Below are 21,914 nucleotides of genomic sequence, written 5' to 3'. Positions count from 1 at the left end.
AAAAGTTTCTCAGGAACTGGACAGTCAGAGCCTTTGGTCAGTCCTTGATGTGCAAGCAGAACTCTGGGGCTGCTCTGGTTAAAAACCACTGGCCCCTGGTCCTGCTGCCAGGTCTGAGCCCCCTCAGGGATGTGTGAGCACAGAGTCACCAGCATCCCAAAGTAAAGGCTCCTGGGGTGTCTTGGGGTGCAATGCAGGATGTGACAGAAATGTGGATTCTGTCCCCATCTGTTAACCCAGCTGGGGCAGTGACCCTGATCTCCTGGCACACATTATCTGCTCATGGGCCATCTTTAAACCAGCTGGGCAATCATCTTTATCTTCCCACAGCCCATCCTCCCTCCAGGAGATATCTCCTGTTCATGGCCAGTGAGTCCCAGGGCATGACTGATAAAATTCCATCATCCCACTGGGAGATGCTCCAGCCAGGGGAGGAGCCAAGCCTTTCCTACCCAGATAAAAACTGAGATTTGGGACACCAAGGCACCTTCTTTCCACTGGATTCCAGAGGAAAGCCAGACCTTTCCACATCATCCCTGCACCTTCAGAGGAAACTGCACCTTCTCCAGGAGCACTGCTCCAGCTGAACCACATCTGCCCCTGCAGGAGGATGCAGCCACCATTGAATGGGACTGTGCCAACACCCTGACTGACTGACGGGTGTCAGCTTGGATTCTGACTCTGGCAGGGCTGGGATTGTTCTGTGTAATACTGCATTTCTATTTTAATTTTCCTGGTAAAGACCTGTTATTCCTAATTCCCATATCTTTGCCTGAGAGCCCCTTAATTTCAAAATTATAATAATTTGGAGGGAGGGGGTTTACATTCTCCATTTCAAAGAGAAGCTCCTGCCCTTATTGGCAGACACCTGCCCTCCAAACCAGGACACTGAGGAGCTGGAATCACCTTGCTGGAGGAAAGATTTCTACCCTCTCATCCTCCCAAATCTGCCTCACTGAAGTTTTCCTTTTCCCTCATGACTGGACAAAAACTGTTTGGAACTGATGGTTTTGGGCTCTCAGATGATGAGAGATCTGTGCATCACCTCTCTTGATTTTCCCCTTTCATTTATTTCACTCTGGGGTTCCCCTTGCCCTCGGGTCCCCTATCCTGGCCTTTGGGGAAGATTTGGAAGGTCAGCAGTGAGCTGCTCCCTGCAGCTGAAGCACAGTAGGAGGCAGGGATTTGTCTGGCAGTGTGGGAAGGGATGTTTTAGTGACAAAGGTCTGAGATTTATGGATTTGAATGATGCAGCTCAGCCCCTGCTCCTGCTGCACCCAGGGCTGCCCCAGGTTTCCTGTGCACAGGAGAGGGTTTGCCTGGAGAGGATTATTTTTTAATATTGAATTGTAAGGTTTTAGTTACCAAGCATTGAGCCTGTAACATGTCAAGCTAAAAATTATGATGTTAACAATTTTCTAAAACACCTACCTCTTGTCACTTTTGTTCAAAATTCAGTAGAGGTTTGTTTTAAAATACAATAGAAAATTTTGCCTAGTCTAAGGTCTCAACCCTGGCCAGGTTGGGATTTTAACCGAGCAAAAAGAAATGTTTACCATCAAAGCCTTCTCAGTCTGTTTCAATTGTGGCCAGACTGAAATTTGACTGACAAGGAGAGAAAATGACAAAATCCAGATATTTCTGAGTTAAAATTGAAAACAAGTAAATTTGAAAGGAACAAAAAGTGCTGGGAAAGCAGCAAGGGCTCAGCCTGGTGAGGCAGGGAAGAGCTGGAAATGGCTGCACCTGCACTGACTGCACCACAGGCACTTCAAACACCCAAAGAATGTCTGAAAAGTGTTTTTTTTTTTTGCTCTTATTAACTGAGGGCTCCTCACCTCCAGCTTTGGTGCAGGCTCCCAGCAGGTTGACCACATTCAGGTGATGTCCTATATGGATGAGGATCTTCAGCTCAGACATCAGAGCCTTGCATTCATTAGTAGTTGCACATTCTGCTTAAGGTAAACAGGAAAAAAAAATCATCTTTACACAACAGGATATTTTCAACAGGACACAGCAAGATCCTGTTTATCCTTTGAAACAAAACCCACCCAGGTTCCTTGCAGTATCTTGGCTTTTCAGACTCTCCCAGAGATAATAATTCATCCGTTTCATTGTCTGCTGACCCTTTATCTTTTGGGTGACTCTTCCTTTCTCCAGGGTTATGGTCCCTTCCCCCAGACCTGATCCCACAGAGCCTTGGCAGGACTCAGATTTGCAAGCTCAGCAAAGCCCCCCCCAGCACACAGAGCGTGTCCCTTCCTCCCTGAGCTGTGATTTCAGCAGGACTTACAATATCTCAGAACTCCCCACTGCAGGTGATGAGGAATCCACAGATCTGGGAGCTGTGTCCCAAAACATCCCAGGGGACACACAGCATTACTAAAGCTCAGCCTGTAAGATCTTATTGACCCAAGAAATAAATTTTCTGAGGTATAAACCTGTATGTGAGGCCCTGGCTGGCCATGACATTATTTTAAGGCTGGCACCCTCAGACCAGAAGGTTGTTCAGGTGCTGCTTTATCTTCTCTCCAAAACTTCCATGATTAATTTTGACAGGAGAAGCTTTGGCATCATGTAAGATTTAAATATGAAGAAACAGTTATGTAACAAATCATTTGGTGTGACAGGTGTAACCTTTTATCTGTTTGTAGAATTGCCCATAATCTTTCTCCAAGCTGTGCCATTAAAAAGGAGCTATTCCAAGATTCCTTCAGTCAGCAGTGTTTGGTGTGTATTCCATGGGTGGTATCACTCCTGATTTCCCCTGGCATGGAACACACAGCCAGCTCAGAAGTGTTTGAGATAATTCTGCACTTTGAATTTTAGCCCTCAATCCAGAACAGACCTGAGCATGCTGCATGGAGATGGCAGAAATTTGGAATTCCCTGGATGGATCCACTGATGCTGGAGAATCTGCTTTATTCATGGAAGTGATGAATGATGGGCAGTTAGTTGGGGAGGGGCAGACCAGAGCAGGAGGAGCTGCCTCCACTGGGGGAGGGAGCTGTAAAACGATGGAGAATCTGCCAAAAATTGCTGGATATGTGCTGGCAGGGCAGAGCTGCCACGAGGATCAGCTGGGAAGCACAGCATGGAAGGGAATGAAACCCCAGAGCTGTCCAGGGCTGTGTGTTCTGATGGAGGTGGGAACGTGTCTGCTTCTATTTCAGGGATCTGGAGATGGGCATGGAGCAGGAGATACAACAGCAGGAGAGGAGGTGATGGGAAGGATGAAAATAGAGAGGGGACTCCAGGCCAGAAGGAGGTGCAGAGAGGTGATAAATGAGCGTTTTTCTGATAAATGAGTGTTTTTGTGATTTCAGAGAGATGGGAGTGGAAGCAGCTGGTGGCAGAAGCCAATCCCGTGGCATTGCAGGGGTTAATGGTGTCATGCAGCAGGATGGAGCAGTGAGGGCCATGGCAGCATGGATGGAATCTCCCTCAGGAGCAGTCCCAAGCAGGGATCCCTCACCCTGGGTGCAAATCCTGGTGCAAGAACCAGCTCTGAGTGCTCTCCTTCCCCCCACCCAACAGGCAAAGCTTCCCTTCCCTTCAAAAACTGCAAGCAAGATGTCTCTAATTTACTCCCCTGGCACTGGGGGTGTTTTCCAGCCCCTTGAGCTGCTGTGATGGAAGGCTCAGCTCCAATTTTGGGCTATCTCATGGATTTACACTCCCTAATCTGCTCCCCTCCTCACCCCCCAGAGCTGGAAGCTGCTGGTTTTGTTTTTTTTAATTCCTCGAGGAATACAAGCCTTAATCAGCAGCACAGAGCTGCTGCCATCTCCTCCCCTTGCATCCTTCCAGGATGGCCAATTCCCACCTGGGAGCTGAGCCCAGCTCCCCCAGCTCCCCTGGGCGCTCTGGGGAGGATCTCAGAGGGATTTTTGTACCTTTCAGCATTTTTACGGCAACTGTTTTGCAGGTTGAAGATTTATCAATGCCAAAAGCAGACGCCTCCACCACCTTCCCAAAAGCACCATGACCCAGAGTTTTACCTAGAGAAGCAAGAGTTGAGAGTGAGCCCAGGCTGCACCAGGCAGGAGGGGACATGCAACCCCAGCTGTGCAGGACAGACACATCACAGCAGCCTGCATCACATCCTGCAGCATATGGACAGGCAGGGGCTGCTTTCCATATGGCCTGGATGCAACAGAGCAGGGGAGAGAACAGAGCAGGGGAAATCACTCAGGGGCAGAGTTTGGGTTCTTTGTGGCACTCCTGAATCGTGGAGAGAGCCAGCAGGGCACTCAGGGTGGAAAAGCTGCACTAAATGGAATTTAGGATGGTAATTTTCTCTGTTTTCCTCTTTTATTTGGATTTTCCTGCCTGCATTACCTGGTGTGCTCTCAGGGCTCTGAGGCAGGGTCTGGCTCTTTGGTTCTGCCAGTTCCAATTTTGGGCTGTCTCATGGAATAGATACTGATACTGAATTTGTGCCACCACCACCTCAGATTTTGGGATTTTTGTCTGTGCTCTCCTCCTCCCACGTTTTCCAGCTGCAGCACCGAGAGCACACACAAATAATACAGATATTTTCCCTGCACTCCTCAGTGCACACAGATGTTAGAGTTTCACTGTACAAACACAGCTTTGTGCATTTTCTCACTCCATCAGCCACTGAACTGAGCTCATTTCTCCAGGAGAGCTTTTTACAGCTCAAAGCTGAGTTCTGATGGCTGATAAGGAAGTGATTATTTGACGAATTGATACCTTTCTCCAAAAGAAAATTCACTTTCCTTTTTCCTCCGTGGGAAGGAAATCACACTTTTGGCAGGGACAGTACCTGCCCCTGGAGGTGCCTTTCTTCCTGCCGAGGGTTTGGCTTCCCTTTTCCAAGGAAAAATGTGGCAACTTTTAACAGAGTCTTTCCAAAATGCTCCATCCAGGCTGACCCTGAACTCTGCCACCCCAAATCCAAGGGTGCCACTGCGACAGGCTCTGGCTGGGCTATCCACCAGCTCCCCTGCCAGTGCAGGAGGCGATTTGGGGAAGATTTGGGATGAAATCCCCCAAAGCACTCACCCAGGCGCAGCCTGTCCCTGGGGAACTCCCACTTGCTGCTGTCGTAGGGCAGGCGCTCACACTGCTCGTCCAGGGGCATCTCCTCGGGGTCCATGATGATGGACAGGTATCCTGTCTTAATATCTGTGGCATCAGGCTGAAAACAGAAAATATTCAGGGGATCCAGGCTGGAATTCCACAGGGAGGGAGCTGCCTGGCAGCCTGGGGAGCTCCCAGGCAAATTTATTGTGAGCCAGGAATGCATCACTGCAGGTTCCTGCTTTTGTTTGAGACACAGTTTTGTGTGTGTGGCTCTGATTCTCAAAATCTACCTGGATCCAAAGGAAATCACTGTTTTTCCATGAGGGCTGCACTTGCTGCTGCATCTTTTGGCATTGTCACCGTGTTTTGTTCTGCAGTGTTGATTCTCCCACTTCTCCACTTCGTGGCAATTTATTGCCATTTAAAATTGGTGGGAAGCTGCTGGAAATTGCTGTTTGTGATGCTGCCAAAGTGAGAAATTGTGCTTGGGTGGGTTCTGTGAGCAGACTTGCACAAGTGTGAAGTGTAAGGAGAAATGTAAGGGGAAATGTGTGTTGTTCACAGCTCTGTTAAGCTGAGGTCAAGGATAAAAACGTGAATTTAATCCCTGTGTTTGCAAGAGGAGGGGAAATTTTACTCAAATATTGGAGATCAGCTGCAGTTTGGTGAGAGCAGAGAGCTGTGCTTGCCTTCCTGTTTGCTGTTTGTTTCAGGAAAACAGACCTAAATTCCTTGAAACTTTACTGCAAGTTTACTTTCTGAGTCACACAAGGAAGGTGAAAAACGAGCAAGGAGATCAAACCAGCTGTGTGGTTTGAGCTCATTTCTAGAGCAGACAGCCTGGGATCTTTCTTTAATATCTTTTAGAGCCAAGTGCTGAAATCAAGCCCTCATTTTAGAGGATTTAGGGTATTTTGGTGTTAATTCTCACAAGCCAGTTTGACTCATAAAGAGGGAGTAGCCTGATTTTATGGTTGGAAACCTCACAAGTGCAAGGGTTCTCTGGAGAATTCAACACAAACCACGGACTGAATTTCACAGGGGATATTTTCCCCCAGTTTTTCCACCATCTGCCCCAACCCTTTGTCCCTAAACTCTGCTGGGGCAGGTCCCAGGCTCTGTGCAGGGCAGGAGCTCTCTCACCTTTCTCAGCTTGCGGATGAAGAGGGTGAGGAGCAGCCAGAAGAGAGTGGCAGCCAGCCCTGTGCACACCAGGATGATCACCTCAATGTTGGATTTCTCCTCAGAACCTGCAGGTGAATGCACAGCCACGTTGGAAACGTGTCCAAAAATCCCTGAAATCCCTGGAATTGTGCATCCCCCCAGGCTGGGCTCACCCTGGATTCTGATGAAGGCTGATGTGCTGTCCTGGCCCAGGTCATTGGAGGCATGGCACTCATAGAGCCCCTCATCATCCTTCTTCACTCTCTCAATCACCAGCGTGTTGTTTTCCATGGAAATCCCTGTTTTAAGGCATTTTGGTCAATGTTGGCACAATAACCTTGTTATTGTCAGGAGGGAAGGTCAGCTCCCATCCAGGGAGTTAGGACAAATTTTAATCCTGTGCTCCTTCTGGTCTGGTAACCTTTCCTTTTTTCTTTCCTCTTCAACAGCTGGATAAATTATTTGGTGTCACTTAAACAACAGCAAACGTGGCTGTTGATTTAGAGGGGGTAGAGGCTGGAAATAAATCCAGAAGTCAGCAAAGGGATGCAGGATTGGTGTGTGATAGCAGGAAGATAACACTAAGAAAAATGGGAACTCAGTGGAATTACTGAAGGATGTGGGAAGGGATGGGACTTGGGGAACATGGAACTCAAGTTAGGCACTTCTTGGAAAAATAATGGTGTGAAGCAATCCTGGATTCACAGGCAGTGAGGTGGAGTGGGAATAGAGAGGTTGCCTAGATGTGACCTACTAGAGACTTTTCAACATTTTATTTTCCCAATTTCATTTTTTCCTGATTTGTGGTACTGTACTGAGAGTTCTTCTGCTTCCCTGAGGGGATGACTGGGGTAGAAATAGGGAAACAGGTCAGGCTTGGAATCAAAAGGAAAGGACATTTTGAATTTCTGGGTGTTCTGCCTGTAATCCTATTGTTGTTAACAAGAGCACTGCACACAACTTGCCATGCACTGTGCTGAAATATTTACCCTGAGGTGTTTCTTCCAAATATTTTATTTATGTTTCCATTGGTTGGATGAGTTACATGCTTGTCCCTCTAGAATTATTTATAAAATTTCAGGAGCTATAAAGAGTTTCTCTCAGAACATTCTGATCTGAATTATGGATGATCCTAGATTTCCTACCTAGGCCAAGTTGCAAAATTAAAGTCACAAGGACCAGCTGCTGACATGGGATTCTCCATGATTTATGGGAGGACTCAGGACATGCTCAGCTTTGCACTGGGACAGCCTCACCTCCAGTGCAGTTTTTGAGCACCAGAATATAAAAAAAAAACCTTTAAAACACTGGAGAGCATCCAAAGGAGGCCACGAGGATGGGGATGGGTCTGGAGGAGCAGCTGAGGGCACTGGGGAGATCTCAGTGAGGGCTTTGACATCCTTCCATCTCTGCTCCCTGGGACAGGGAATGGCTGGAGCTGGGCCAGGGCAGGGTCAGGTTGGATTTTAGGGATTTTAGGGAAAGGTTCTTCCCCAGAGGGTGCTGGCACTGCCCAGGGAATGGGCACAGCCCCGAGGCTGCCACAGCTCCAGCAGCTCCCAGGGATGCCCAGGGTGGGATTGTTGGGAGGAGCCAAGCCTTTCCTACCCAGATAAAAACTGACATTTTGGACACCAAGGCACCTTCTTTCCACTGGATTCCAGAGGAAAACCAGACCTTTCCACATCATCCCTGGAGCTTCAGAGGAAACTGCACCTTCTCCAGGAGCACTGCTCCAGCTGAACCACATCTGCCCCTGCAGGAGGATGCAGCCACCATTGAATGGGACTGTGCCAACACCCTGACTGACTGACGGGTGTCAGCTTGGATTCTGACTCTGGCAGGGGTTGGGATTGTTCTGTGTAATACTGCATTGCTATTTTAATTTTCCTAGTGAAGAACTGTTATTCCTAATTCCCATCTCTTTGCCTGAGAGCCCCTTAATTTCAAAATGATAATAATTTGGAGGGAGGGGATTTACATTCTCCATTTCAAAGAGAAGCTTCTTCCTTCATTGCAAACACCTGTCCTCCAAACCAGGACAGAGCCCAAGCTGGAGCTCCCTGCAGAGCTCTGGCATCCTTGGGTTTGTGTGTGAGCCCCAGTGATGGGCACAGATGTGTCATGGGCACCATCCCAGCCCATTTTCCCACATCCCAAACAATTCTGGGCAGCAGGAGCTCACCTGAAGCTGCTGAGATGGGGTAGCCATTCTTCCTCCAGGTGACCTGTGGCTCTGGTGTGCCACTGACCTTGCACTCCAGCAGGATCTTGCCACTGATGTTCACCTCCAGGTCCGTCAGGTTCTGCATCACCAGCGGCGCCGCCTTTGCTGCACCACAAGGGAAAGAGCCCCCAGTGAGGTTTTGGGGGGCCCTTCCCTCCCCTCCCCTCCTTGCACGGCCTCTCTGGGCTGGATGTGGCAAGGGTTTGGCTGATCAGCTGATTAAAAGTTTATTTGGTTTATTTTCACGCTGCCTAAGCTGAGGTTGGGCTGCAGCTCCAACTCCTCTGAAGAAAACAAAGGATGGGGAGTGGGTGGTGCACAGGAGAGTTGGAGACAAAAAGGAGGAAGGAGGAAAGTTCCAAAGGGTTTTTATCCTCCATCAGGAGGGCAGTTTTCTCCTTACTACAACCATGGTAATGCCCACTTTCTGTTCATTTATAATGAATAAAATCAGCACAGCAAAAAATACACCCCAAACTTGTGAGGAGAAGATGAGGGGCATTAGGTCACATAAAATGTTTGAATAAGGGAAGGAAAGCTGGTTTGGAGAGGCATTTCCATGTGTGTTCTCCACAAGACTTGCCTGACATGTGCCAGACAAGTAACAGATCCCAGTCATCCTCACAAGAACGTGATCCTGATCCCAGTTCTCCACAGATGCACTCCCAGTCTAGCTGTGATTTTCCCACAGCCACGCTGTGTAGGTGTGTGTGTAGGTGGAAATGTGACTGACTGAGCTGAAATATCTGCCAGGGGAGAGGAAAGGGAAGTGCCTGAGTGCAGGGCTGGTGCCTCACAGCAGGTGATGCTCACAGCTGGCCCTGGGAGCAGCCAGACCATCATCAGTGCCAGCACCTGAGTGAGACCCTGCAGAGCCTCCAAGCCAGAGCAGCCACCTTGAAAATCCCTAATTCAGCTCCAAGGATCTCAAACTCCTGCTCCCTGACTTGCTGCTGCATCTCACTTCTACTCCACTTCTGTGCTTCACCATTGGAAGGTGGTTAAGAATATGAATAAGAATAAGAATATAAGAATAAGAATAAGAATAAATCTATCCATTCCATTCCCCATGCCAGCTCCTTTTTCTTCTGAGGAGGCTTTGAGATGATCACCCACCTTCTTCACTCTGAACAGAAGGAACTTCACTAATTTTCAGTGAATTCCTACTGCCAGAAGTGTCCTGCCCTTTGTATTCCTACAGCCAGCAGAACCAGGCTGGAGGATCTTAGTGAAATAAAAGAGTTGGGGGCTTGGGTATAAGTAAGAAAACAATTGTTATAACAAAGTGCATCTCTCTTACTCAGAATAAATGGAACATGTCTCTTGATCTTACACTTGGGATCTGCTGGGTCCAAATCTATTCAGGTCTCTCACCCTGGCAGCTGAGAGTGGGTACCAAAGTCATACAGATCTGGGGGAGCATCCCAAGTTACAGCTGTGCTGTCAGAAAATGGTGGATGCTGCTTTTTCTCCCCAGTCCACCCCAAACCTGCACCCAGCAAGGAGCTGGGACAACAAAATGCTGCTGGAATCACCTTTATGAGATTTCAGATATTTTACCCAAACCCAGCAGCAGCTGGGTGAGTGTTGGGGAAGTGCTGGGGAGAGGGAAGATGTTACATGAAAACCTTAGCTCCTGAATTACCATGAAACAATGGGATGGCCCCTGAAGGTAATCCCCTCTTGATTAAACAATGCCCTCGGCCAGAGAGCAACTCCAAAGGGCACAAAAGACTTGCCAGGGTCCAAAGATCAGATCTTAGAGTTTAAAATGTAACACACTATGCTGATATAAGAATTCCTATAGGCTGTAGGTAAATGCTATAGAATTTGTATTTTGTATTAGATTGGTTAGTGGAAATTAGAATATTCATCATGGAAGGGGATTTATTGTATTGCAAACGGGAAGTCGCTCTCTTTTACTCTCTCTCCTTCCCCCTTTGCTCCTCTTAACTCTAATACCTCTCCTCTCTCTCTCTCCCTCCCTTTAGTACCTCTTGCATCTCCTTCTTGCCCTCTTCTCCCTCCTCTCTCTCTCTCTCTCTCCCTTTTATTGAGTTTTGTCCCCCACTGTCTACCCCGACACAAAGAATCCTGCAGGTGAGTTCTGCACACCAGGCTGTCACCCACCCAGAGTAAATGAGAAAAGCTCCCCAGAGCAGGACACAAGTGTCCCTGTCCCTGTCCTTACCTCTGACCAGCAGCTGGCTGTGCTGCTCCAGCGTGTCCGTGCTGTTGTGCTGGTTCTGGGCTCGGCACTTGTAGAGCCCACTCTGCTCCCTCGTGACGTTGGGGAGGAGCAGGCTCAGGGAGATGGAATATTTGTCCATTGTCCTGAGCACAGAGTGGCTGGGGGCTGGCTCTGAGGAGGGGTAGTACCAGGCCAGGTGGGTGTAGATGTACCTGGAGGCTCTGCAGGTGAGCTGCACGTCGGTCCCCACGACGGCCGTGGCTTGGGAGGGTGTTTGCAACCCAGAGGGCACATCTAGGAGGAAGCAAAAAGGGATTTGGAATTAAATCCCAGGCTCTCTGGTTGCTGCTTGGGGGGTCAAATTTTCCAGCAGTTTAATGAGGCACATGGAAATGGGGAAACAGGCACTGGAGCTGGGAATTAGGGAAAGTTCCTCTCACTGTCCAGCCCTCAGCATTCTAAAACCATACCATCCCCAAGTAATGAACTGAAAGCTTATAAATAGAAGGAGTTAATGGACTGAGAGAGTTTAATCAGGAGCTGTTTCCATCCAAGTCAATAAATGTGTTTGTGAGCTCTTCTCTCTCCACAATCAGGGCTGGAAAGTATTAATTGCAGGGGAATAAAAAAACCCATTTCCATCCCTCAGGAGCAGCACCTCAACCCCACTGAACAGAATCCTCAACTCTCTCTTATTCCAACTGTGCCAATATTTATTTTCATCTCCTGTGAATGCTGGATATTTACTTGATCACTGATGGATTAACTGCTCTAATGATGTTTAAGTCCTTGAGGCTGTTATATTTAGCAGAGAAATACTCTGACTCATGACTCCAACATAGCCATGAAACAGTAAGATGTTTCTTGCTATATTTTTAGCAATTTTTTACTCCAGAAAAAAAAAAAAAATCTATTTTCCTGAAGTGGTGAACTGAATCAATTTGAAAACAAGAACTGAGTGGAAAGCCATGGCCTGCCCTGCAGTAGCTGATTGCAAGCAAATATTTTATTGCCTTTGGATTTTGTTAATTTTAGGGATCTATCCACCTGAATGAAAGCTCATGGACAACCACAATGATCTGGAATTATTCTGTCTGTTAGGTCAGGATTTTCAAGCAGCTCTTATCAGTGTTACCAGGGTCAGGTTTGCCCTAAATCTGAGAGATGATTCAGTGCCAAGCTGTTGCTGAGATGCTTCCCCAAACCAGGATGAGCTGGGTGGGATTTGAGGGGGCCAGGAGTTAAAGCAGAACAAGTGGGCACTGCTCTTGCCATCTGCAAATTCCACCTGGAATCTGGCCAGGGGCTCCCACTGCAAAAAATTCTGCAGGAACTCCAGCTGAGCAGAAAGAGTGAGGCTGCTGAAATAACAAAGCACATATAAATATATATTTAAATATATATATATAAAAATATTAAAATATATAAATATATCAAAATAGATATAAATATATAAAAATATATAATAAATAAAATAAATAAATATAAATATATATAAAAATATAAATATATATATATATAAATAAAGCACATATTCCATAAAATACAGAGCCCTGGAGGAGCTTTCAGAGATGATTAAAAGTCTCTCCTCTTCCTGAGTCATCTGGACATGCCAGTTTGGTTTATTTTTTATTTTTTTTTTTCCTACCAACTTAACATTCTGGGAGCAGAGTCCTGGCTTGTTTTTCTTATCATTCCTTCTCCTGACATTTTTTATTTAGCATTTTGAATATTTTTAGCTGGAACCTGTGCTGTTCTCTCCCATCTTGTTTGCCTTTCAAGCAGCTCTTTCAGCTCCAATAGAATATTCATTGATTTTCATTGCTGTGGAAGGAGAGAGAGAGGGGAAAAAAAGAAGTTGCTCTGCTCTATCTTTTCGTGCTCTCCTCTCTCTTTTCTCCTCCTACCAGGATTATCAGGGGAGTGAGTGCAGTTTGGAGAGCACATTTCAAGTCAGTTCATCTCTCAGACAGCTTTGCTTACATAATCCTGAACCTGAGCACTGATTAACTTCCTCCCTCTGAGCAGATACTGTGTTTTAGAAGGCTCCTAATAAGTTCTCTAAAAGAATGCACCAAAGAGCTTTTTCCCTTTTATCAGCAGCCACCAAACATTTGTCTTTGGTGCTGTGTTAGAGTAGTAGCTGTGAATTTCCCTCTCCACAGTGTGGGATGCTGTGGCAAAAGAGGGAAAGGAGCCATTGGGGGGAGGTAAAAAAGCAGCATAAATCAAAGGCAAGGCTGGCTCCATTTGTATGTACAAGGAATTAATTGTTTTTAATTTCCTGTGCTTTGCACAATAATCTGTTTAATTCAGAACTTCTGCTCTTGCCCAAATTCCAGCCCTGGGCCTGGCAGGGGGGGTTTGCCATCAGGAGAAGGGATGGAGGGAAGGGGGAGCCCCTCTGTGTGGAGCAGTGGTGCTTGTCAGGAATCCTGTCAACACCTTGGGAATGAGCAGTCTGGAGTGGCACAACATCCCAGAGCAGCCCAGCTCATCCATTGTTCTGTCTGAGAGCAGATTTTTATCTCCTGCTGGAAATGCAATATTTTCTTTCAGGGTAGAAATCTTTAACTCTATTTTTCTCAGTTGTTTTGGCAATCAGATAAGCCGTTGGAAAAAAAAAAAAAAAAAAAAGGACTTTGGTTATTATTTGTTATTCTTATCATAATTCATTTCTATTCCCAGAACACTCTGAGTGCTCAGATGGGTGGGATCCCACTTTGCTGAATGCAGTGCAGTCAGACAAAGGCTGGAATTGGATTTAGCTCTGCAGAGCTGCCCTTTCCAAGGTGCAGAGCAGAGATTAGAAGGTAAATGACACTTGTCCATGGCAGAGGATCCCTGCAGGGGACACCAGGACAGCACTGAGGAGTTTGCAGCCTGCTTGGAATGTCCTCTGGAGCTGGAGGCAGACAATGACATTTCTGAGCATCTCATGGCTCAGCCAAGGCTGAAATGGGAACTCTGGAGTCAGAGCAGTGGTGGGAAAGGCAGGCAGGGCTCAGATCTTGGTTGGATTGACAGAAAGCAAAAATCCTGCAGTGAGAGTTAAGCCAGGGCACGATGGATTAATCCCTTTAGGAGAGACTGCAGAGGGACAGGGACAGCCAGGACATCTGCAGGAGGGAGATTTCTCATCACTCTGGACCCCTTATAAGGTTTGGATTCTGAGTGATCTCCAAACCCTGCTGACCCTTCACAAAATGAACTCTGCTGGCAGAGAAATGGTTTAAAAATAGAGCCCAGTGCTATTTCTGGTGCTCGTGGGAGTTTTTGTGGGGGCTCTGCAGTGGAAGAACAAAATGGTTGCTGACAATTATTCCACAGGGATAAATTAATTTTTCTGGAATGAAGGTGGTGGTGGTGAAAACATCAGACTGAAGTGAGCACATCCCCAGGGAGCAGCCTGGACAACACCTGAGGAAGTGTCCCTGGAACACTCTCATGTCCTGGGAAAACATCTCAACCCTGCCCAGGAACAGGACTTGAGGCAGTTCAGCCTCTCTCTGTCACCTTCAGGTTTCTTACCAAGCCAAATTCAACCTGAAAGCAGCTCAGGGAGCAGCAGCCTGGTTGTTGGTAGGAGAGAATGGGAGAAGCCTCTAAAATCAGCAAATTCCTGAATTAATTTTGGGGTGCCACACTTGCAGCTGCTCTGCAGAGAGCTGTGAAATGCTACAAACATTTCCCAAAGCTCCAGAGCCAGCCATGCTCAGTCAGCATTTGCTTTTTCCCCAGCATGGCCCAGACTCCCAGTTTTCCCTTCACAGGCTGGAATAAATCTGTCCTGCCAAAAAATCTGTCAGTAATTTCACCCTGTGATTCATTTCCTTCATAATTCAAGCTGCATGATTAAAACACTTGTGTCTCAAAGCTTTGCTAGATGGGATTTTTCAAATAAAAAATTTGAAATATTGGCTCAGTGGGTGGAAAAAAAGCCCCTACATAACTTAATTATTAAAATAAACCAGAGTTGTGCAAGGTGCATGGGATGATCTAACCCTTTGGATCTGATCTTATGCTCATGGTTTATTTCTGAGGGTTTGTGGCAGTTCTGTGAGGAGCTTGGATGACCCACCCAGGCACAGCAGCTGGCAGAATTCCCAGCAGGACACTCAACACGTGGGAGGGGTGAGGTGTAAATTGAATATATTTAGGTCTTCAGCCTGCCTTGGACATCCTGGGGACCTCTTAAAAAAAAAAAAAAAGAACAACTAGCTATCCTGAGACCTCATTGGAGCTAGATATGGAGGTGAAAAAGAAGTGTTTCTGTTTGTTATTGTTGAGAGGAAGGTGTGGGAGAGGGGAGGAGAGGTGGTCTGAAGGTTTCATTCTGAATCCTATTATTCTTTTAGGTTGTTATTCTTCTAATATACGTCCTCTAATAATTCTAATTCTAATTAATTCTAATTCTAATTCTAATTCTAATTCTAATTCTAATTCTAATTCTAATTCTAATTCTAATTACTTCTAATTCTAATTCTAATTCTAATCCTAATTCTAATTCTAATTCTTCTAATATACTTCTTCTAATATTCTAATATTCTAATATTCTTCTAATATTCTTCTGATATTCTTCTAATGTTCTTCTGATATTCTTCTGATATTCTTCTGATATTCTTCTAATATTCTTCTAATATTCTTCTAGTATTCTTCTAATATATATATATAATTTTTCTAATCTATACATATAAATCTTCTAATAAACCTGTATTAACAGGTTTTTCTTTACACCCTTAAACTGCAAGCCTGCCTTGCTTTTGCTCCTAATCCCATCCGACAATAACAAATGAGCATATTGAAACTGGTGAGTCAAAACCACTGCACTAAACTGGTGCTTCTGCCCAGGACAACACCACACAGGGAGTTGAACCAGAACTCCTGTGAAGCTCCCAGGGAAATGAGAGCAATTCTGCCTGTGGTGAGGAGTTTTTGTCTTTTTTTTTTTTGTCTCTGTGGTTTACCTGACACGTAGAACTGGACGCTGCGCTCCTCCTCGCCCACCTTGTTGAGAGCCACACAGTAATAAACCCCCGAGGTGCTGCTGCTCTCCAGGCTCAGGGTGCTCACAACCTGCCCACAAAGAGAAAACAAGCCATGGCTCTGTTAAAAATGAGAAACAAAAGTTTTGGTATTCAGCAAAATTCAGATTGCTTTGTTTGATGTAGGCAGAGCAATGGGGGTACATGGGGGTCACTGCCCACTCCATGCTCCACCAAACTTTGGTTTTTATAGCATGGTTTCCTTGTAGCCATCAATAATTGTTATTTTTTTTTGTTGTCATAAGTAAGCAGTGACAACATGAGTCTCTAGGAAATTTATCAATCCCATAGATAACCATCAGGTCTTGCTAGATAAGAAAAAGCAGAAGTTGGGAAGTCTGGTCTCAGTGGATAGGCTGCAATTGATTGCACAAAGGCAGGAAATCTGATTTTGCAGAATCTGTTGGGCCTTGTTTTGCAAGCTGTCAGTAAATACAACTTATATAGAAAACATAATATTCATAACAGGAGGATTTAAAACAAAATGATTTAATAATGTATTTTCCTTTCTTCAGTGTCATGCTTCATTTCAGACCTAGGTAATCTGGATTATACAAACCCCAAAACTTTTATGATAAACACAAATGTTTTATCAATTACCACAGCTCTGAGGTGTGCTAGGGTGGAAAAGCTGTTTAGGAAGTTGTTTCTAATTAATGGTGGGTGAAAGTCCCAGACAAGTGCTGCTGCTTGGTTTTTGTTTCTCTCATCTCAGCCCTGTTAATTCTCTTCCATCCTCATTCCTAAACCTTACCATTCCTTTTTTCACCCTGCCTTACCCATGAAAACCAGGCTCCTCTTTTGAGAAGCTGCCAAGGTTTTTGTGTGACAGCATCAAGCAAAAAGCTTGGAAGGGCCTGGAGGATCCATCCAAGCACAGCCCCACATCCATCCACTCCCTTTCCTGCTTTGCAGCTCTGGGTTTTGTGGGGAATATCCACATTTGCATGGCAAGCAGGAAATTCCTATGGATGTGGTGCAAAGAATATTGCAGGATTTGTTTTTCCTCTCAGAGAAGGGAGGGAATGATGTGTCCCCTTTGGGCTGGGAGCCCCTTGATCCCAAAACTCTTCCTTGGAGCTTCAGTGAGGAAGGAGCTCTGGGGGAGCACCTGGCAAATGCAGAAAAGGAGGATTTGGGGATTTCTGAGCTTCACCTCCCTGGAACAGGAGTTCTGGTATTCCTGGGGCTGAACCTGAGAGAAATGTCAGATTTGTCTTTACAAACAAGCTGTGGGCCTGCTGGTGGATAAAACCAGCACTGAGAGAGAAAAGAAACAATGGGATGGATTCCACTGATTGATGAATGGAAAAAAAAGATGTTTGCCTTTACAAACAAACTGCAGGTTTGCTAAAAATGAAATTGGATATTGGAAGATGAAAGAAGCAATGAGGGAAAACCATGAATTCTATAAGAATTAAAAATTAAAAGGGAGGGTTGTGCATCAGAGGGGAATCTCAGGTGTCAGGTGTTTGGGCAGTCTGTGCCTCTCAATACCTCAGCAATGGGGAAAGAGAGAGGGAAATGTGGATGGAAATTGGGATAAAAAGGGAGATGAGTCCTCCAAAAATTTGAGAGATTCCAGGGAATATCCCATGGCCTCTCCCTTTATTGGAATAAAGCAAAAAGGACTCCTCTGCCTCCTTTTTGGACACAAACCTCTGGTGTTTGTGGATTCATTTTCCTGACAAACCCAAACATGTCCTTGAGGACCTGAGTTCTTTAAAGCTCCCCAGGCTCCCTTTGGTGGCCCTGCCCTGTCCCTGTCCCTGTCCCAGGCTCACACAGGAATAAACACCCTTTAATTATTCCCTGTGTTCCTCTGGAGTGTGGGCAGGAAAAGAGGGCCAGAGCTGTTCCTGCAGGATTCCTCTGCTTGCCCTGCAGCCATTCACCTGAGGAGCTCTGAGCCCTCACATTTGGAACAAATCTCACTTTCTTTGCCCTCCTCTCTAAGGCCTTTGAGAATCAAAACTTATAACACCCTCTGGCCCTTTGTCCTTATCTCCAGAGAGCTCTTTGAAGTGCACAGAAGCATCTCTGGACTTTCTTTTTAATATCCTAAACTAAACTCTCACAAGACATTCCTTTACCCCTCCTAAAGCTGCCCCATGAGTGTGGGATGTATTTTCTGAGTTATTGGAGATTGGCTGAGATCTGGCACTTTAAATCCCCCAGGGAAATGAGTTCCAAAGGTTTTGATCCCATTTCACATTCTAATGGTGAGCATTTGCAGCAGGAAAAGGGCTGAGTGGAAAAACTTTTACTTTTCATGGGCACCAAACACAAGAATGGGGTACCCTCAAATTTAGGGGTGAGGAAGGAGAGCAGCAAACCCAGCAGAGAAAGAGTCCTGAGGGATTTATGATGTGAAAACAGCTCTGCCTGGGCTGTAAATTCAGGCTGGCTATAAAATCAGCCTGCTCCTCCTCCTGTGCTGGTCCTGGAGCAGTGGCCACATTTTGGGAATGAGCACATGTGCAGAGCCCTGAGCAGCACTTTGGAATTCCTGCTGAACCAGGACCAGCATCCCTCTGCTCATGGCTGCTGGATCTGAGCATTTCACATTTGGGGAGAGCAAAAGCCAATAAAAATGTACATGCTGAGGACAGAAGGGGATAGATCTGGACAGCTTTTAACAGCAATTAGTCTTCTTAAGTGACAGCTCTAGCTGGGAAGTGGAGGAAAACGCTATAGAGCCAGGCAAAATCATAAAATATCCATTTTGGGCCATGGCCAAAGTGTTAGGGGTGACACTGTGGCTCTTCAAACACTGATGCAATGCTCAAGCTGCTTGGTGGCCCTGAGGTAAATGCTCATGAGCACACACACAGACAGATGCTGACATCTCCAACTCCATAACTCAGGGAAAGTCTGGCAGGGCAGTGGGAAAACAACAAAAAAAAACAACAACAAAAAAAGAGCAAATAGCTATCCTGAGACATCATTGGAGCTAATCTCAGTTGTGTCTAGATATGGAGGTGAAAAAGATGGTGAATGACAGTGGGAAACAATCTGAGGACAAATTCTTGGGGGGAAAAAAAACGACTGAGGAATAGAGAGAAAGTAATTTTGTTGTTTGGATGCTGCAGTTGTTGTGCACTGGGATCCCAGTTCTTTACACACCTGAGCACCACAGATCAGGCACTTTCCAAAGTGGGACTTTTAAACCAGCAGCATCCAGCAGAGATCTGCATGTGATCCCAGAGCTGGCAATTCAGGATTTGGAGTGATTTTCCTGTCAGATGAATTCTGTATCAACCTTTCCCTCCAGCTGTGTGCTCCTGGGTAAATCCCAGTTATCCTTCCAACACCTGAAATAAAGTTCTCAGTGGTCAAACCAACCTAATCCTGGTTGGTTTGGTAGCTGAAGTTTGAAATCTGTGTGTGGCAGGTCAGCATAAGGATTTTGTTCTTCTAAATGCCATCCCTAGTGAAAAAATGGTTTGAACTTGAGCACCCAAACTCAGGGATCTTCTCCCAGTATTACCAGTGCAAGCTGATGTACTCTGCAGGGGCACAGTCCCTGAATCTGGGGAGAGTGGAAAAATTCCTAGGGGATAATCCCTGTGTGTGCTTAGTCCATGCACCTGGAGAAGTATTTTCCACTCCTGGAATCAGAGCCAGGGTAGAAAAGCTTGAGGCAGTTGGGAGAGAATCCAGAGGAGCCACAGGGCTGGAGCCAGGCTGGGAGAGCTGGAGAGGAGAAGGATCCAGGGAGGGCTCAGGGTGTGAAGGGGCTCCAGGAGAGCTGGAGAGACAAGGGATGGAGGGACAGGGCACAGGGAATGGCTCCCATTCACAGGGATGGATGGATTTTGGGATTTTGGGCAGGAATTCCCAGAGCAGCTGTGGCTGCCCCTGGATCCCTGGCAGTGCCCAGACCAGGCTGGACACGGGAATTGGAGCAGCCTGGGGCAGTGGGAGGTGTCCCTGCCATGGCAGGGGTGGCTCTGGAGGGTCTGTGAGTCCCTCAAGCCCCTCTGGGATTCCATGCTCACCCCACAGGAATCCCAGAGCTGAATAATGATGGATGTGGAAGCTGCAGCTGCCCCACAGCTCTGTGTCTGTGCCATCAGTGCACTGGAAATGTGCAGTCCCAGTTTCCCTGGCCCTGAGAGCAGCAGTGACACGTTGCTGTCCCCCTCCAGCTCCTGTGCAGGCAGTGCTGGCACGAGGCTCATTAATTACAAATTATTGGCATGTCGTGTCTAGACATCCTCCTGGGGGGAGCTGGATGGGATCCTGGAGTTCAGTGCATACCAAACACATCCCAGGCTGGGCTGGAATTAAGGATTCCATTTCCTATTACCTCACCCAAAGGCCACCCAATGCTGCTAGCCCAAGGAAGGGATTATTAACTAATAAATAATTACTGGGAAAGAATAAACTAAGTTTAGAGGAATAAAATGACTGATTTCTGAAGAGCAGCTCTGACAAGTAAATAGAGCTTGCTGCTGGGAAAACTCCTGATGGAATAGTTCAAAAAAGCCCATATGTAATGTTCCAGAACTGATAAAATTATTTTAGAAGCAGCCAAATAACATTCCCCAGCCATGCACCGTGAGTGTTTTAAGACATCTTGTAGTAAGGACAGAGCAACGAGACCTTTTTAATATCTCTTGTTATTCCTTGCTTTTCCCTTCCTTTGTCTAATCCCTCCCCCCTGAGAGGTTTGGTTAACAACCCTTCCTCTTTCACTTCGTTAGCTCTCTGTGGGCGAGGATGAGGGGTGGAAAACGTGGGTGGAAAACTTCTCAGCTGTCTGAGTCTGGCAGAGCTGGGCTGGAGGTGGCTGCAGGGAGATGGAATTACAGGAACTACAGCAGGGACCTGCAGAGAAAGCATTCAGCTCACTCCTAATCCATCCACTTGAGTGGCACACATCAGCACTTGTTTGCATAGCCTGATCCAGGGCTGGGGGTCATTCACTCCAAAAGGATGGGTGAGGATGAGTGAGAGGAGAGCTCTGAGAACTTCCAGCTTTGCTCCCATCTCTGCCAGGGGATGTTCTGTCCCTGGGAAAGGGGAGCAGCCAGTGCCTTCCTCGGTGTGAGAGAGCTGTGGCTGCACTGGGTGGGCAGGAGCTGCTGGACTGGGATAACTGGGCTAACTGGGCTAACTGGAGCTGTGGGATGGAGGGACTGATGACCCTCCAGCCCCTGCAGCAGGTGGGTAAATCCTGAGCAATCACCAGCCCCTGCTCCTTCCTCCAGTCCCCGCAGAGCTTTTCTTCTTTTTGTTGGCATTTTTGGGGCAGTTTCCCCCCGTGGCCGTGAATTTAGGAGGTCAGGGAAGACAGAGGGCCAGTTCTCTGTCCCTGCTGCTGGCCAGGCTCTCAGCAAAGCCAGCAAGGGCAGCTGCAGAGTGCCTGGCACACCTGGCTGGTCCCCAGGCAGTGGCTGTGTCCCCTCCCCTGGCACAGCCTGGCGTGACAGATTGGAGCACACTTCCCACCACACACATCCCACTGCTCTAATGCAGACTTTTTGTTCCTTCAGGAGGTCTAAACTTGGCATTTTTGGGTCACTTTTCTTGAGTAGTTGTGAATTTCACCAGCAGAAACACCCACGTGGCCTGGCCACTCTCATACAGACATGAAAGGGAGAAAAGAGATGAAAAGAACCCCCCAGTGAGGAGTGAATTATGCATGAGCGTTGCTATTCCCTTCTGCTGGTCCCAGGCTCAGGCCAGTTTGTTATTTTGCTAAGAGGAAAGGAAATAAAATAGCAACCTAGCTCCTTGTGACTTGAAAAGCCAGGCAGTTCCTGCAGTCACAGGTGTTACACCTGGTGTGAAAAGCAGATCCAGAGGAGCCACACAGATATCAGATATCAGATTTCAGGTTTTCAACCTTCACTAGAACTGGAGCTGCTGCTGTGGAATCCAGACCTTTTACTCACTAAAAGCACTACTAAAACTCACTGACTTACTTTTATTTAAACTTCACTTTATGTTTGAGTGGCTTAATGTGCTTCAACCCACCCAAAGGCTTTAATTCAATCCCTGCCCTTTGATTCCTCCTTGAAGGATTCAGAGACTCACTGACTCCAACAGAGCTTTAAATCCCAAAGTGAGGAGTTCAAGGTGGACTCAAAACCCCAGGGAAATGAAACTATCACACAGTCACCCCTGCCTGACCACAACCTGACTGGAGTGCAGCAGAAGCTGAACCACAAGCTGCTGCTTTTCCTCAGGAGTGACACAGGCACAGGCTCCAACCCCACAGGAAAATCCC

The 21,914-nt window shown here is 46.7% G+C and overlaps 1 protein-coding gene across 1 annotated transcript in view; it reads right to left on the bottom strand.

The window, feature by feature from the left end:
• The window catches only part of LOC130253030 (vascular endothelial growth factor receptor kdr-like), a 129,463-nt gene that overhangs the window by 24,454 nt on the left and 83,095 nt on the right, over positions 1 to 21,914 (bottom strand). The window contains exons 12-19 of the mRNA XM_056491271.1: positions 15,599 to 15,707; positions 10,632 to 10,925; positions 8,399 to 8,545; positions 6,387 to 6,512; positions 6,193 to 6,299; positions 5,029 to 5,164; positions 3,897 to 4,001; positions 1,839 to 1,952 (exon numbers count right to left, since the gene is read on the bottom strand). Of these exons, the coding sequence (XP_056347246.1) occupies positions 1,839 to 1,952; positions 3,897 to 4,001; positions 5,029 to 5,164; positions 6,193 to 6,299; positions 6,387 to 6,512; positions 8,399 to 8,545; positions 10,632 to 10,925; positions 15,599 to 15,707 (1,138 nt within the window). The remainder of the gene's footprint in view (positions 1 to 1,838; positions 1,953 to 3,896; positions 4,002 to 5,028; positions 5,165 to 6,192; positions 6,300 to 6,386; positions 6,513 to 8,398; positions 8,546 to 10,631; positions 10,926 to 15,598; positions 15,708 to 21,914) is intronic.

This window comes from Oenanthe melanoleuca, chromosome 4A (assembly GCF_029582105.1).
Source record: "Oenanthe melanoleuca isolate GR-GAL-2019-014 chromosome 4A, OMel1.0, whole genome shotgun sequence".
Classification (NCBI taxonomy): Eukaryota; Metazoa; Chordata; class Aves; order Passeriformes; family Muscicapidae; genus Oenanthe; species Oenanthe melanoleuca.
The sequence above is the reverse complement of the archived record's forward strand: the minus strand, read 5'-3'. Positions and strand labels throughout refer to the sequence as shown.